Genomic DNA, 16,797 nt, shown 5'->3' on the forward strand with positions numbered 1-16,797 from the left:
ACAAGCATCTTTTACTTTGACTCTTTTTTTTGTGGGTGATCTAGCATTTTGATTAAGTTCTTAAGATGTTATTTGACACGTATATATAAATTACTAGCAAGCTAGCAATTTTCATCATTTTTTGAAATTTTTTTCTATTACTTCACAAAATATTTTTGTCTTACAAAAGATCTAACTAAGCTTTCTTGTTTTTTTACTAGAATATGGATAACCAAAGCAAAATTCATGGTGATGAAGACGCAATGTTAATGGATGTTCCCATATCTGTTATCACACCTCAAAAATCAAAAGTTGATGATTTAGAGGTAAGCCTTAAAAAGTTCCTCTAATTATAAGGTGCTTATTTTTTTCCTTATAAGCCATGTACACTATTTTTTTGATGGGTACTTGAACAACTTTTTGATGTTAATTGTGTTATGAAAGAAAAGAATACAATTGAATCGTATCATAACAATAACATCTAAATAGTTCTATAAATAAAAATAAATTAAATGTTTGACATCACCTTGCTACAAAATCAAGTAATGAGAAAATCTCAACCTTCTACCCTTGTTTAAACACATAATAGATGAAAGTGTTTTGATCCATTTATACCCACATGAACATTGAAATAACATTGAATTAACGTTGAGAATCTGACTTAAATCGTTACTACTCTTATTTTTTTTCAATAAATACATATATTAAAAAGATAAATTAATTTGTATTACCGTTGAAACTACTGTTTCTTTTAACAAGAATAGAAAGTAAAACTTTCTTATAATGTGAAGATGCTTGAAAAATGATAAATAAATTTGAACTTCCCAAGGAAATCATTGTTTCTATTGTTGAAAACCTAAGACCAATGGAAAATCACTTTTTTTTTATTTCGTTGGGGGTATTCCGAAACTCTTATTAAGGTTTTAAAATGTTATAACACACATATAAATTACAATCAAGTTAGCAATTTTGATCTTTATTTTATTTAAAGGAAAACTTTTTGATAGTCTCCTCCAATATAATTAGTTCACACAATTTTTGATTTTACGAAATAAATAACAAATTATTTTATATTTTCTACTAGAATATGGATACGCTCTTCAAAGTAGATGTTGAAGATGCAATAGTGGCGATTTCCATATCATCTGTCGCACCTCAAGATGATGTTTTAGAGGTAAGCTTTTGAAAAGTTTCTTCATTGTTTAGCTTACATATTTTAAGGTGCTTAGTTCTGTTCCTTTTAATACATGTAAAAATAATATTTTGATGCATTTGGGAATAAGTTTTTTAATATTAGTTGTCTTAAAGAATAAAGATAAACATTTTTCTTTCTAGAGCCAAAGCATCTGAGGCACATAAAACCAACAACATTTAACTATAGTATTAGAAGTTCTCTAACAAGTCTAAGGCTTCATTTGTCATTTTAAGAGTATAAGGCGTCTAAATATGGATGCATATGTAAATGATAAGACATGTATTAAGAATATCTGAATTGACATCTCAATGTTAAGATGATGTATTAAGATCTGAAATATAAATAATACGTTTGTTATTGAACTCGTTAACATCCTCAGACTCAAAAACATAAAACCATCGAGGATTCATCTTAGTGACTCTCCAAAATAGATCATGCTAATCTCTTGTCATCACCGGTCCAGTCATTGTTCATGAAAATAGCCCTATCTCATAAACCTTGTTCATCCATGAAGCTATATCAACAACATACTGGACCCATAAATAATGCCCTGTCAAAATTTCGGGTGCCACTCCAGTCCCTACCAAACCCCTCAACAAAGTCAATACTTGAATGACTACATTTGATGAAGTCAGAGCAAGCGCAACAATCTCCTAAACTAGTGCCATTGCTTTCTCTTCTACCATATTAAAGATTATTTAGAAGTGTGGGGACTTGGACTTGTCTCTAACCTGGTCAACAGCTTGGGCGTTAGCCTTGGCTGGTGTTGTTGCCCTGATTATCTCCACTATCACGCATCACAATAGTAACTGCCGGCTCAAGTGCCTCAACTATAGCTTCTCCTGAACGTATTCACATCATTTGTGAGGGAAAAAGTGAATGTTATATACCAATTTGGATCACCATGGATAAAGTAATAACACGATCAAAGAACCTAAAGATTTGATCCTAATTTTGTCACAATCTAAGACACACACTAACTCCACAGTGGGCAAACCATATTTTACCAACTAAGCAATACTATAACCGACTCATTTAAAAATATTAAGACAAGACATAAAGTCTCAAGTATAATAGATTAAGAAATGTGAATGTATAAATTATTATAACTTCAGAATCCAAAAGTCATCATATAGATTAAACAAGAGATATAAGTTTTTATACCCTCCTTATCTTTGAGGTCTTATTAGATAATTCACTATGGTGACTCCAACTAAATATTTTAAAACATTATATGCTAGTTTATGGTTGTGATGACTAGCGGTGGTAATAGTGAATGTCAATTGATGATGGTGTGCTAACTAATATTGGCGTTATGGATAGTACTTATTGGTAATGATGGTTGCAGCAGTTTATGGTAGTATTACCAGGGTGGTTAATAGTTAATGATAGTGATGAATGATGACGATGGTTGGAAATATATATAGTTGTGAGTGATTACTTATGATGGTGATTGTCGATAATGCTCGATGATTTTATTATAATGATGATTGATGAAACTAATAATTGTAAATAGTAGTTAGTGGTGTTGTAGTTGATTTAGGGATGATAGTGGTGGTCGTTGATGATGGCAGTTGTGGGCGGTTGATGGTAGTAGTTGATAATGATGGATAATTATGATGATGATTGATAATGATGGAGTATGGAGCTAGCAATGAATGGATAGAATTAGTGAACTGTAATGTATTTAGAAACCTTTAATAGACATATCAATGATATTAGACTTTGTTATAGATCTAATCATTTATACCTATCCAAACCCAACAAATGGCCGCATCATAACAAAATGTACTTGATGATTGAGATTCAAACCTAAAAAACATACATATTTAATGGATGAGATTTGAATGATTAAAATTAAATCTTAATTAATGCAAACAAAAGAGACCAAAATTCTAATATTTACAAGTAGATATCACCCTTACACATTTTTTTCTCCGTTGTGCGATATTCTTAGTTAAGTATGCATTATGTCAAAAACTAATAACTCTTTAGAGAAAACCTTCTTTCATATGATATTTAATACTTCTACTTACCATATTTTCACACGAATAGATCGATTCATCTATAGAACAACCTATGATATGACCAAACCATCTCAAATGATCTTTTCATATTTTAACATTTCTGAAAAAATGTATACAATTTTTTTGAATAGAGAGGATAATTATATGAATAATAACTAGGTAGATTCATTTCACAGATCATGATAATGGATAATATAGTAGTTTTTCAATTTGGAAATTTATCATAACCACTAGTCAGATGGATCTAAGCTTTTCATGATTTTTCCTCTTTATCTAGCCATTTCTTTCCATTTTTCCATTTTAAGGATTCAAGTTTTAGTAAATCTAGGTCAGAATAGAGGAGATCAATCCTCTTAGATTTGGCCAAATTAAGGATTAATTTAGTATGTGATAGATGTTGTGACAACTTTTAACAATTTCATTATAAAAAGAAGCTTTTAAAATTGATTTTACCCAAAAATATAACTTTCTTAGAAAAAGATTTGGATTTAGGATGATTTTTTTTTTGTAACACATTCAATGAATTTAGTGAAATTTAAAAGATGCAAGATCACAAACATCAATGATCTTGTTATAGAATGTATAATATCGATGGACAAATATTTTTTATTTGGGTATTGTAGAACCTTGATTAAATTCTTAAAATATTACTTGAAATATAGTAAGTGAGCTATTTACATCTTTTTTGAAAGCCTTCTTCATCACTTCATACAAGTTTTTATTTTACAAAAGATCTAACTATTTTTTTCATATTTTTCACTTGAATATGAATAAGCAGAACAAAGTTGGTGATGAAGATGCAACATTAAGGGAAGTTCCCATATCTTTTTTCGCACCTCAAGAATCAAAAGATGATGTTGTTGAGGTAAGCTTTTTAAAAGTTTCTTCAATTATAAGGTGTTAGTTTTTTTCCTTTTGAGATGTGTACAAAAATCGTTTGATGGATTCTTGAACAACTTGTTAATGTTAATTGTGTTATGAAAGAAAGAAAAACATTCTTCTCTAGAACTAAGACATAGGGATTACATTACAACATCAATATTTGAATATTTCATATAGATAAATAGTCTAAATTCTATTTTCTAATTTTGCTGATTTTAGTTACGTCCTACATTCATGCCAAAAAATGATCGGTCTTTCAAGACAACTTTCGTCCATACGGTATTATTCACTATTATAAAATTAATGGCTATAATGCATGAAGAGAGTTTTTATTTTTAGAGAGATATTTTTAAGCATAAACATATGTAAATATTTTTTATTCATTTGGAAACAACTTTCTTAATGTTAGTCGTCTAATGGAAGAAAGAGAAGGATTTTCTTGCTAAAGCTAAAACATTTGAATCGCATAACAACAACAACATTTAACTATTTATCAATCCCAAACAAGTTAAAATTGATTATATGAATCCTCATTTCTCCATTTGAGCTAAATTAACCACGCCATAGTCATACAAATAAAAGTAGAAGTAAAAAATATGTTAAATGCATATAAGTAATAGTAATAATGATAATAGTAGTTTGAGAATTTCTCTAGCAAGGCTAAGTCCTCATATTTGTTTTAAGAGTATATAGAAGATGTCTAAATCTGAATGTATATTTGACTGATAAGATGTGCATTAGCAATCTCTTTATAGACTATTCAATATTAAGACGATGTATTAAAATATGAATACTAAATAATAAGGTTACTCATTATTAACATAAAATATGTAAACTGGTTATTTATTTAAAGTTTAATAAGCACAAAGTTTAGGGAAAATGAAAAAAATGATACAATCTATGACCAAATTGGTAGTAATGTACTCATACTTTATGGAGGACATAGTATCCACTTGAATATTTTTTAAGCATCCGTTTGACATTTATCAATTGTGACACAAGATAAAACTTAATTATGGAAGAATATAATGATTCATGAGATTAAATTTTAAAATATTCATTTGATTGCTTCGAGAAAATATTGCAGTGTGAATATAAGGAAGGATCTCCATTTTTACTTTGTTCTAAGAGTGTAAGTAAGTGAAAATGATCAAACCCCTTTGTTTGTACCTTTTGATCAACAAGTGTGTACAAACAAAATAACAAAACTTTTATTTTTTTATCTATCCCACCCGATAATGCCAAATAAGTGCTTTAAAAAATATTCGGGGGGAGGGGGGGTAGGGTCATAGGACTGCCATAAAAGATGAGTGTGTTATAAAAAAATCATTCATAGTAAATGTGTCTTTTCAGCCATTTAATCTAAAATTTAAGAAACTAAAATTAATTTAAAACTACAAAAATATTTTTTAAAAAAATTATATGATGGTTGATGGTTGTGATGACTAGCTACATTGGTGGTGGATGTCAATTGAGGATGGTGTATTGACTAATGATGGTGTTGTTGATAGAAGCTATTGATAGTGATGGTGGTAGTAGTTGAATGCAGTAGTTTGGTGGTGGTTGATAGTTGGACAATAGTGATAACTAATGATTGTGGTGATAGATGATGGTGACAAACAATATAATTGTGACTTATCATAGTGATTGCCGATAAAGTTCGATGATTTTTATCCCAATTATGATTGGTGCCAATAATAATTGTAAATAATAGATGATGGTGGCTATGATGCATGAAGAACATTTTTATTTTTAGTGAGTGATTTTTTTTCAAGTATTAAAAACATATAAATATATTTTTTTCAAATCGAAATCATACATGACTTAGAAAATTACTATTGTATCACCTCAGTATAAAAGTATAAAATATATGAGATAATGAAAAAAAATCAAACATCTACCCGTGATTAAACTCACCATGTACAAAAGTCTTTTGAGCCATTTATACCCATATAAAAAAGTTAGATTAATAAACATCCATGTGAGATGAAATCGTGATATAAAATTAAGTTAAGTTTTATGTGGACATGTAATTTAAATTTTTAAGTTGTATTTTTGGCTCATAAAAATAAAATCTCCATAAGTTATTAAAACTATCAAAATACCCCAAATTATTTTTTACAATCTTACCAAATAAGAAGAAGTTCATAAACAAAAGTACAATACACTATCAAAAAGTTTTTCTAAAAAAAAATACAACATTTATTGATTGAACTTTAATTTAGTTCAATAAAATGGTAACATTAAACATGAGTTGTAGTGTGGTACTCTTTAATATAATTGAACATGGTCAATATCTTTAGTAATTATATCATCATGTTCATATTTCGTAAATATTTCTTTACTCCTTTGGTATTCTCGTACAATATTATGTAGATGTATGATTTTTTTTATATAAAATATAAACTTGTGTGTCAATTTTTCTAGTTGAAAATGTGACATCATGATATAAAATTTCCAAATCAAATAATTTTTGGAGAATTTGGGATTTCATCTCATAATTTGAAATCATGAGATGAAATCGCTTGTCCAAATACTGATTTTCATCTCATGATTTCAAATCACAAGATGAAATTGCATGTCCAAACGCCTACAAATTAAGCATCATAATTTTGATGAAAATTGAACAAACATTAAATTAACATAGAGCACTTGACTTACTATCATTACTCCTCTTAAACTATGCTACAAATAAATATATTAAAATACAAATTAGTTTGTGTAATTAACTATTGAAACTATAATTTCTTTTAACAAGAATAGAAAGTGACCTTTTTTATGTGAAGATGCTAGAAGAGTTACAAAGAAACTTGAGCTTTTTCAAGAATATCATTACATTTGTTATTGAAAGCATAAGATTTACGAAAAAACATCTATTTCTTTCTATTTTGTGATATTCTAGAACTGTATTAAGTATTAAAATATTAATTAATGTGTATATATATAAATTACTAACATACTAGCAATTTCATCATTATTTCGTTAGATGATATCTTTTTTGTTGTTTCCCCCAATATTACTTCACACAATTTTTAATTTTACATAATATATAACTAAGTATTTATTTTTTACTAGAAAATGGATAAGCACCACAAAGTTGATCGTAGAGATGCAATAATGGCAATTCCGATATCTTCTATTGCACCACAAGTTGGTGTGTCATTGGTAAGCTTTAAAAAAATTCTTTATTGTTTAACATACTTATTATAAGGTATTTAGTTCTTCTTCTATTAAGACAGGTATACAAATCTTTTGTTCTATTCGATAAGAACTTTTCTAGTATTAGTAATCTTACGGAAGAAAGATAATTTTTTTCTAGAGCTAGCACATCTAAGTCACATAACAATAACATTTAACTATATCTTAATTCAAAAAAAATAAAATGAATTTGGCTATATGAATCCTCATTTCTCTATTTAAACTAAATTGATCATGCTATAGTGACATAAATAAAAAAAAGTAAAACAATAATTTGAATACATATAAATAATAGTAATAGTTGTAGTGTATTAGAAGTTTTCTAGCAAGTTTAAATCCTCATTTTTTTTTATGATTATATATTAGACGTCAAAATCTGAATGATAGAAGTGCATGAATCTTTGAATAGACATCTCAATTTCAAGAGAATGTATTAAGATCTGAATACTAAAAAATATGTCTGCTTATTACTGTACATCTTTTAGTTTAAGAATTTCCTTAGAAATAGAAGTTNCTTTGAATAGACATCTCAATTTTAAGAGAATGTATTAAGATCTAAATACTAAAAGATATGTCTGCTTATTACTGTACATCTTTTAGTTTAAGAATTTCCTTAGAAATAGAAGTTTTTAAAATTAATTTTCACCCAAAATATTAATTTGGTTAGAATGAAATTCTGATTTTGGATGGAACTTTTCATCTCACATTCAATTATTTAGTGAAACTTTAGAGATGCATTGCCACAATCATCATTGATGTTGTTACAAAATGCATAAGATTGATGAACAAGTATTTTTTTGGGCATTCTAGCACTTTGTGTGTGTGTATATATATCTTACTACCAAACAAGCGATTTTGGTGTTTTTTAAAAAACCTTCTCAATTACTTCACACATTTTTTCAGTTTATAAAATATCTAATTATTTTTTTCGTACTAGAATATGAATAAGCTGAATCGAATGGATGGTGATGAGGATGCAACATTAACAGAAGTTCCTATATCTTTTATTGCACTGGAAAAAGCAAAGGTTGATGTTTTGCAGGTACACTTTTGAAAAGTTCTTCTTTTTTTTGTTTTGAAAGGTTCTTCCAATTATAAGTTGATTGTTTTTTTCCTTTTATGACATGTACACAAATCTTTTGATGAATTCTTGAACAACTTTTTAATATTAATGGTTTTATGAAAACAAGAGAAATGGTCTTCTCTAAAGCTAAATGATATGAATTGTATTATAACAACAACATTTAAATAAGCTATATCAATAATAATAATAACAAAAAACAACAACAAATCAAGTGTAATCTCATGAAATGGGGTTCTCAATTACTTCACACAATTTTTCAGTTTATAAAATATATAATTATTTTTTTCATACTAGAATATGGATAAGCAGGACCGAAATGATGGTGATGAGGATGCAACATTAACAGAAGTTCCTATATCTTTTATTGCACTGGAAAAAGCAAATGTTGATGTTTTGCAGGTACACTTTTGAAATGTTCTTTTCTTTTAGTTTTGAAAGATTCTTCCAATTATAGGTTTGTTTTGTTCCTTTTAAAACATGTACAAAAATCTTTTGATGAATTTTTGAACAACTTTTTAATATTAATAATTTTATGAAAACAATAGAAATGTTCTTCTCTAAAGCTAAAAGATATGAATTGTATTACAACAACAACATTTAAATATGCCATATCGATAATAATAATAGAAAACAACAATAAATCCAGTGTAATCCGATGAAATGGGGTTTGCGAAGAATAAAGTTTACACATACCTTACCGTTACCTTGGAGGTAGAATAGTTGTTTTCGATAAACCCTTAGCTCAAAGAAAAAATAGTCCAAAGCAGTATATATATATATAATAGTAACAATAATAATACTTTTAAAGGTCATCTAACAAGCTAAGTCTAGAGTTTCATTCAAAATTAATCGTACAAATACGTCGGAAACAATTATAGGCCTGACCTAACCTTCTAGACAAAAATAGAAGAAACATACTTCATTGTATTGTGCTGTCCATGCCATGATCCTTTAGAATATAAAATGTGGATGCTTCAATATTTTGTGTTTTACTTGATGACAAAATGTTGATTCTCCCTACTTTGTCCAGATGATTACCTTTTGAGAATGGATATTTGATAAATTTGAATTCCATAACTAATGTTTTGATTGCAGAATGAAATGCTACCAAAAAATATGCATTACATGCATACACATACATTTGAACATAGAAGGAGAAATTGGATCATCAAGAATATTTCTCGCCCAGGTGGTTTAATAATTGATTATGTAAGTTTTCTTTTGATTAATATACATGTTTTCCTGCCAACAAAACCTGCCAACAAAAATCGATTATATTTTTTATTTGATGAAATTATGACAAAATAAATATTCTATAATTGTCGGCAAACAGGTCTACCATCATTTGGAGACAAACAAAAAGTTTCGATCTTTGATAGAGGTTTACAAATTTCTTGTATATGGGGAAGTTCCTGAAATATCGAAGAAATTAAGAGAAAATGAAGAACCATTGCAGGTTAGCTCAAAAATATTATATTAGAATTAATAGTGAGATCGACTCTTTATGCATGATCATTAAAATGATTTAATTTGCAGGTGACACCGAGACGTAAACCACATGTGCGCGGTAAAAAATTGATAAAAAAATATGTAGTTGGAACATGTATCGAATCTTGCAACGGGATTTACATTAAAAATCGGGGAGAAGCTAACTACTTATCCGAACGTGACATCCCTTCAAACATTGGTAAGCAAAGTTAAGAAAGTCACAATAAAACATATATTGTTCCTCTATATATTGTTTTTATTATTATTGTTTGTATTTTCACGTTCATTGTCCTTGCCCTAGTTAATTCTTATAATTTTTATTTTTTATGGCCAGAAAAAAAGAGAAAAAGAGAAAACGAAGATTTATATGGGCATCAACAGGTGAACTTGGGAGATGATGCAACACCTGTCAACTCAGGAGATGCTGCATTATGTACTCCCGTGCACTCTTTTCTTTACCTTTGGGATTTTGAGCTCATACCCGAGGCACACAATGAAAATCTTTCCTAGAAAATTTGTAATTGTATTATTTTTTCAACTGAATATTAAAGAAAGTTATTTGTCTTAGGTTATTTATGAAAAATATTGAATTATGACTTTGTATCGTAATGTGCATTATGCGTAAAGTTTTCGTTTTCCCATTTCTAAGACTAATAATTTTGTTTAGAAAAATTTATAGTACTATTTTTGTCCCAATATTATTGTTTATATTAATAATCGTAAATATAATAAAATTGTTTTACATGGTGATTGGACTTTTCCCCTTTATTGAAAGACAAAATTGTCATTTTGTTATAAATATAGTGAATGTCTATCTTTTAGAGAAAATTAGGAATCCTAACTTTTGGACCAAGTCAATTTTTTATTATAAATAAAAGGGGGATTTTATTCTTATTTTATAGTTTTACAATACATTATCAGCATGAGACTACCATCTAAATATTGAAGACTAAGATATGGATATTTCTCAAGAAAGTTATCCAATTATGAAGGCATTTGTTTGATTGATTCTGCAACAACACATATTATATTCAAAAACGAAAAGTATTTTTTTCATTTAAGTATGGGAAAGATAAATGTTACCATAATTTTTGGTAGTACTAATTTGATAGAGGGCTTCAGAAGAGTCATTATAATTTCGCCTAAGAGAGATAAACTCATCATAGATAATGCTATATTTTCTCCTATGTTTCGGAGAAACTTGTTGAGTTTAAGATATTTTTGAAAATTATTATCATATCAAGACAATGGATGAAATTAATCATGAATATCTTGGTATCACCAAGAATGTCTTTGGACAAACATGTGTTATATATAAGTTTCATGCTTTAACTTTTAGCTTGTGTTCTACAAAGATTAGTGCAATTGAGACACATTCTATAGTAAACCAGAAATTTACTAATCTCAATACTGTCATACGTTGACATGATTGTATGTGACATCCTGGATTTATAACGATAATATGAATTATAACAAGTTAATCAGACATTCATTAAAGAACTTGAAGATTCCTTTTAATTGTGAGTTTTCTTGTACAATTTGTTATCAAGACAAGTTAATTGTGAGAAATCACCAATAAAAATTGTGATAGAGTCCCCTACGTTCTTGGAACATATACATGAGGATATTTGTGGACCTATTCATCCACCTAGTGGGTCGTTTAAATTCTTTATGATCCTAATAGATGCTTCTTTGAGATGGTCTCATGTCTTAATATTGTCATCTCACAATTTGGACTTTGCAAAATTGTTTGGACTGTAATACCCCCAAAATTTCTAAGCTAAGGTCCTAACCATTCTTTATTTACAAGCAAGATTGTATCAAGTAATTTTTAAATTTCTCATCGGTATAAAGGTCAATTATGTACTGTGGGAATGGATTAGGCATGAATTAAGGTAACAAGAATCCCCTCGCACAAAGTTGAGTTCAAAACTTCCTTACCGATTAGGTTTTGACATAATATTGTATTTAGGTCAACTTCAAATGATCATATATCTCCACAAATAATTAATTAGGTAGCAGATGAACTATAAAATTGAAGGTCTTTGAGACCTCTTTCTAATGCTACCAACTTCTCCTCATTTAGAGTTCAGAGTAAATAGTTATGACTATTTTACCAAAGACTACCATATTAAATATTCCTCATACGAATTGCTTTAGTGGACCATGAAAATTTCGACCACCCAAACTGTTTGTAATACCTTGAACTTTGGTCAATTTTTAAATTATGGATCAACTTCAACAACCATAACTTTCGGCACACGATGAATTAGGTGACCCATGAGGTATCAATTCGAAGGTCTCTGTGTCCTCTTTCCAACGCCGTTGAGTTTGCTAAATTCCGAGTTCGGATGAAGGAGTTATTCACGTTTGAGTGCAGCCTCTCTCGTTAAGGCATTTTCATCCATTTTAAGGAGGGGTATTTTGGTCTTTTCCTTACCCCACTAGCCTAGCACATTTTTTTTAAAAAAATTCGTCTCCCTAATAGGAGTCTAAACTGATTGAGATCAGTTCTCATTCATTCCAAAAGTGTATAGGGTTTTTAGTGAGAAGTTCAACAGGAGAAAAGAAAAAGAGGATTCAAGCATTCTTTCAAGAACATGAAAATTTCGCCAAGAACTAGGTTTTTTCGAGGTATGTAACCTCTCATAGTGTTGAATTATTCACCCTCAGGCCAATCATGTATTTTTATTCATAATTCTTCCTTGAGGTTGGTTGATTTGAAATTTTTGAGAAATTCTTGAGGTTTTAGCTTCATTCTTTAAGAATGGAGTCTTGTTGAGTTCTTGAGGTGAGGGTCTTGCGAATGAGTGCTGTCATTGATGGATTAAAATGAGTTTTTGATTAATTTGTTGGGTTTAAGAATCCAAAATAGTATGGGAATAAATCATTCGATTCTAGATGAGTTAGGTCTTGAATTTAGCAAAAACAATTCGTCAAAGTTCTGGGTTTTGGGTGGGGAATGGCACCCCCAAGGCGCCAAGAGGGTTGGCGCCTTGCGCCTGCAGTGTGCCGAACTAACCCCGAGTACTTGGAGGTCTAGTGCGGCGCGCTGTTTTTTGATTAACGCTATCAAAGATACTTCATCCAATACTAAGCATCAACGATTGTTCAATAGTAATATAACCCAACTAAGTGAGTTGGGGTCGAGTCCCAAGGGAGTGGTTTGTACTCAAGAATCAATAGAAAAATATAAATATGTTCAAGTCAATCATATCTAAAATATTTACGAAGAAAAAGATAATTCAAGTTTGGGGTGACACAAGTGTCAAATATCAAAGGGGGGTTTTGTATTCAATTATCAACTAAAACAGCAAATAACACAAAAAATACGAATATGGAGATGGGATTCTTAGGATGTGATAGGATTATGGGCCAAGGCAAACAACCGGGTAATTGCAATTAATAGTAAACAATTGCAAATCAGTGAATAAGCTAGACTTTAGTTGGGATAAACTTTCTCTCGAACAATTTACCCCGAATCAAATTGGTTTCTCTCGAACACCAATAAGCAGTAATTAAGCACAACCTTTGCTTTAGTCCATTTTCTTTCTCGAGCTGAATGAGTGGAAAAAGGTTCAGGATTCACTCCCTCGAACTTAACCCATGACAATCCAATATCCACAAACCATCGGTTCAGAAATTTCTGTTTTAAAACCTCTCTCTCAAGAAAGCCAAAAACACGAAGTTAAAATTGTATTTGCAACTACAACCCCATTAAGTTCAACCACAATTACTAAATGAAATCACCTTTAAACAACAAATAAACTATCAATTAGCAATATCCAACAGTTAAATCAACCCATAATCACATCATCACACCCTAAGAATTGGGGTTTTAGCTAGACATAGTAAAAAGGTAAAAATCGTTACCAAGTTGTGTTTCCATCAACTCGGTAGGATTGATATAGTCTTTACAAAAGTCTAAGATGAAGAGTCTTTAACACCCACTTCCAATTTCTTAGAAATGGAAATCTTCAAATCTTCAAAGCTAAGGAAAATGTCTCCAAAAACTCACTTCTAAGCTCTAGGCTTGAAAACTGAATAATAACACTGATCAAAACTGAATTCTTCTTTTAAACTAAGAATTTAAACAAGTTTTTATAGTTGTCAAAAAGTTGTGATGCGAAGGTCCAGTTGGTGTAGTTAGTCGGGATCGCCGATCCAATCGGCGATCCGCCCTTTGGTCATTTTCATTGTCGTTTTGCTTTTGCTTTCAGCATTTTCAAGTTCTATATATTTGACGATGAAGCACTGCTTCGCGGAACCGTTCGACTACTCGCTGACTACTCATTTCTATTGCCGACTTGATTTTCTCGTTCAGGGCTTGGCACATTGGAACTTTAGGCGAGGCCAAGGTCCTTTGGCGATTCGCCTAATGGTTTAGGAAACCCTCTTGCCTTCTTTTCTTCGTTCTTTCAGCTTCCTTGTTCCTTTCTTATTATTAGTGTCCATGCTTTGTTCCTCAATCCAAATACCTGAAATTCAAAGATTTACATCAGATATTGGTACAAAATATGCATTTGAGGACACTAAATCTATTAAAATGAAGCCCTAAATGAGTCCAAATCGTGGATTCATCAACACCCTCAACTTAAACTTTTGCTTGTCTTCAAGTAAAACTCAAGTGCAGCAGTTCAAAAAGGATGTCTCAAACAGTGCTACACAAGATTCAATCATGAATGCACACAAAAAGACTCAAATTACTCATGCAAAGGTCTACTGTGCACTCAAAGACTCAAGTTGTGACTCTCCAGTATAAAAGAATCTCAAGCTCACAATACTTTCTTCAAATGCAAGTTCAAGCTCAACAAAGGTACTCAAATGCCCTCACACAAAGAATGATTCCATATTCACACACAATGGTTCAACAATTTAAAGTTTTGAAATCAAATGCAAAGCTCACACTCACAAAGATGAACACAATGCATGATTTCACTCATAGGTTTGCCCGTATATTCCAATCAACACTTGCTTCAGCTCACTCAAGATCAAAAAGGTCTTTTCAAGGCTTGTAACGGGGCTGAGTGCAAAGTTATGGTCATTTAGGTTCAATGGCTATAGTCCTCATGAAATGTGGTGTGAACAACACTTCCTTTCCTTTTCTTCATCATTTTTAATCGTTGTCACAAGTCATCCCATTATTCACTTTCCATGGATTGTTGGAAACCGCATTTCTTTTTGCATTTTCACACTTTATACCACAACTTTTTCTTTTTCATTCTTTTCTTCTTTTTCTCTTTTTTTTTGTATGGAGGGTTCCATTTTTCTCAAAACATGGGCACAACGAACTTCTTTGCATTTTCTTGATTCACCTTTTCTTTTTACCACACCCCCAACTTAGGCTTTTGGCCTAAGTTGGCTATTCAAACAGACCACAAATCATGAGGATTATGGGTAATGGGTCAAGAAAGGCTATGGTTTCATCAAGTTTCTTCCAAGAAAAGTTTAAGGCTCAAAGGGTGTTCAAAAGAGGTTCACACACTCACAAGGTAGGCCATAAAAAGAGGTATAATATCAAATTGTTTCACACAATTTAAATTTACCTAAGATCATTTCAAGAGTTCACATCATTTAGTCAACCGGACCAACGGGGCAAATTCTAGGTGTCATCACACATAGTTCACGGTAAGCTCATCACACAGGGCATTGACACCAAAGTCAAACAAGACTCCACACTTTCTCTAGTGTGCAATGTTCCTCACAAGAGACTCAATTCGATACTTGTCTAGTCACAACGAGATGCAAATAGTTCACATATTGACTATGCAGCTTCATTTGGCCTCATCGTAGCCACACATTCATTTTTGTTCGATTATGAGCACTATTCAAGTCATCGATATTGATCAAAACCGATACTCAAATTTACAAAAGAACAGCCACATTTAATCACAAAGAAGAGGTGGCAGATTTTTCGGAAGGGTAAAAAATCATTTACAATTAAAAACAAGGAGCCACAAGCTCAACCATCCACAAAAGCAGTGTAAAAATACAATTATGGCTCAAAAACCCTAATATATAAACAAAACATCAATATTCACAAAAAGTCACACAAACGGTTGGTCTCACCCTACNNAAACAAGACTCCACACTTTCTCTAGTGTGCAATGTTCCTCACAAGAGACTCAATTTGATACTTTTCTAGTCACAACGAGATGCAAAGAGTTCACATATTGACTATGCAGCTTCATTTGGCCTCATCGTAGCCACACATTCATTTTTGTTCGATTATGAGCACTATTCAAGTCATCGATATTGATCAAAACCAATACTCAAATTTACAAAAGAACAACCACATTTAATCACAAATAAGAGGTGGCAGATTTTTCGGAAGGGTAAAAAATCATTTACAATTAAAAACAAGGAGCCACAAGCTCAACCATCCACAAAAGCAGTGTAAAAATACAATTATGGCTCAAAAACCCTAATATATAAACAAAACATCAATATTCACAAAAAGTCACACAAACGGTTGGTCTCACCCTACCACAAATAAAGTCATTTGTTCTCAAATGCAAACAAAACAAATTATCCACAAGTCAAAAATAAAGAAAGACAAAGAGAGAGGTAAAAAGGGGATCTTATCTACACAGTCGCTCCATCGGTCTGGGCATCACTGCCCAGTTCCTCAATCTGGACTTGGTCATCAGTGCCCTGAGTCACCACAGAAGGAAAAGTAGTTGCACTAGGAGCAGCCAATAGAGTATCTGCTAAGGAAGCCTGCACAACAACATCTACCATAGCCTCTTCAGTCTCAGTTAGGCCCTCATATGAAGCTTTCTAAGCCACTTCAAGCAACTTCTCATTAGTCTTTGCCTCAAATTCGGGATCAACTGTCTGCTCAACTCTAACCTTATCTCCGGTGGTAGCCGGAGGCATATCTGGCTCATATGGGATATCCACTGTCTCAATGATCATTGACATGTCGGTGGACTTTAGCTAAT

The 16,797-nt window shown here is 31.0% G+C and overlaps 1 protein-coding gene across 1 annotated transcript; it reads left to right on the forward strand.

Annotated features, from left to right (window-relative positions):
• The first annotated feature begins 203 nt into the window (after positions 1-203).
• Positions 204-10,363, forward strand: LOC125875122 (uncharacterized). Its single transcript, XM_049556207.1, has 10 exons — positions 204-305; positions 1,064-1,153; positions 3,980-4,066; positions 7,159-7,248; positions 8,219-8,323; positions 8,660-8,764; positions 9,461-9,574; positions 9,699-9,821; positions 9,902-10,052; positions 10,188-10,363. Exons 1-10 carry the CDS (start codon positions 204-206, stop codon positions 10,361-10,363), a joined length of 1,143 nt encoding a protein of 380 aa, XP_049412164.1.
• Positions 10,364-16,797: the final 6,434 nt, after the last annotated feature.

The sequence above is a fragment of the Solanum stenotomum genome, chromosome 8 (genome assembly GCF_019186545.1).
Source record: "Solanum stenotomum isolate F172 chromosome 8, ASM1918654v1, whole genome shotgun sequence".
NCBI classification, from domain to species: Eukaryota; Viridiplantae; Streptophyta; class Magnoliopsida; order Solanales; family Solanaceae; genus Solanum; species Solanum stenotomum.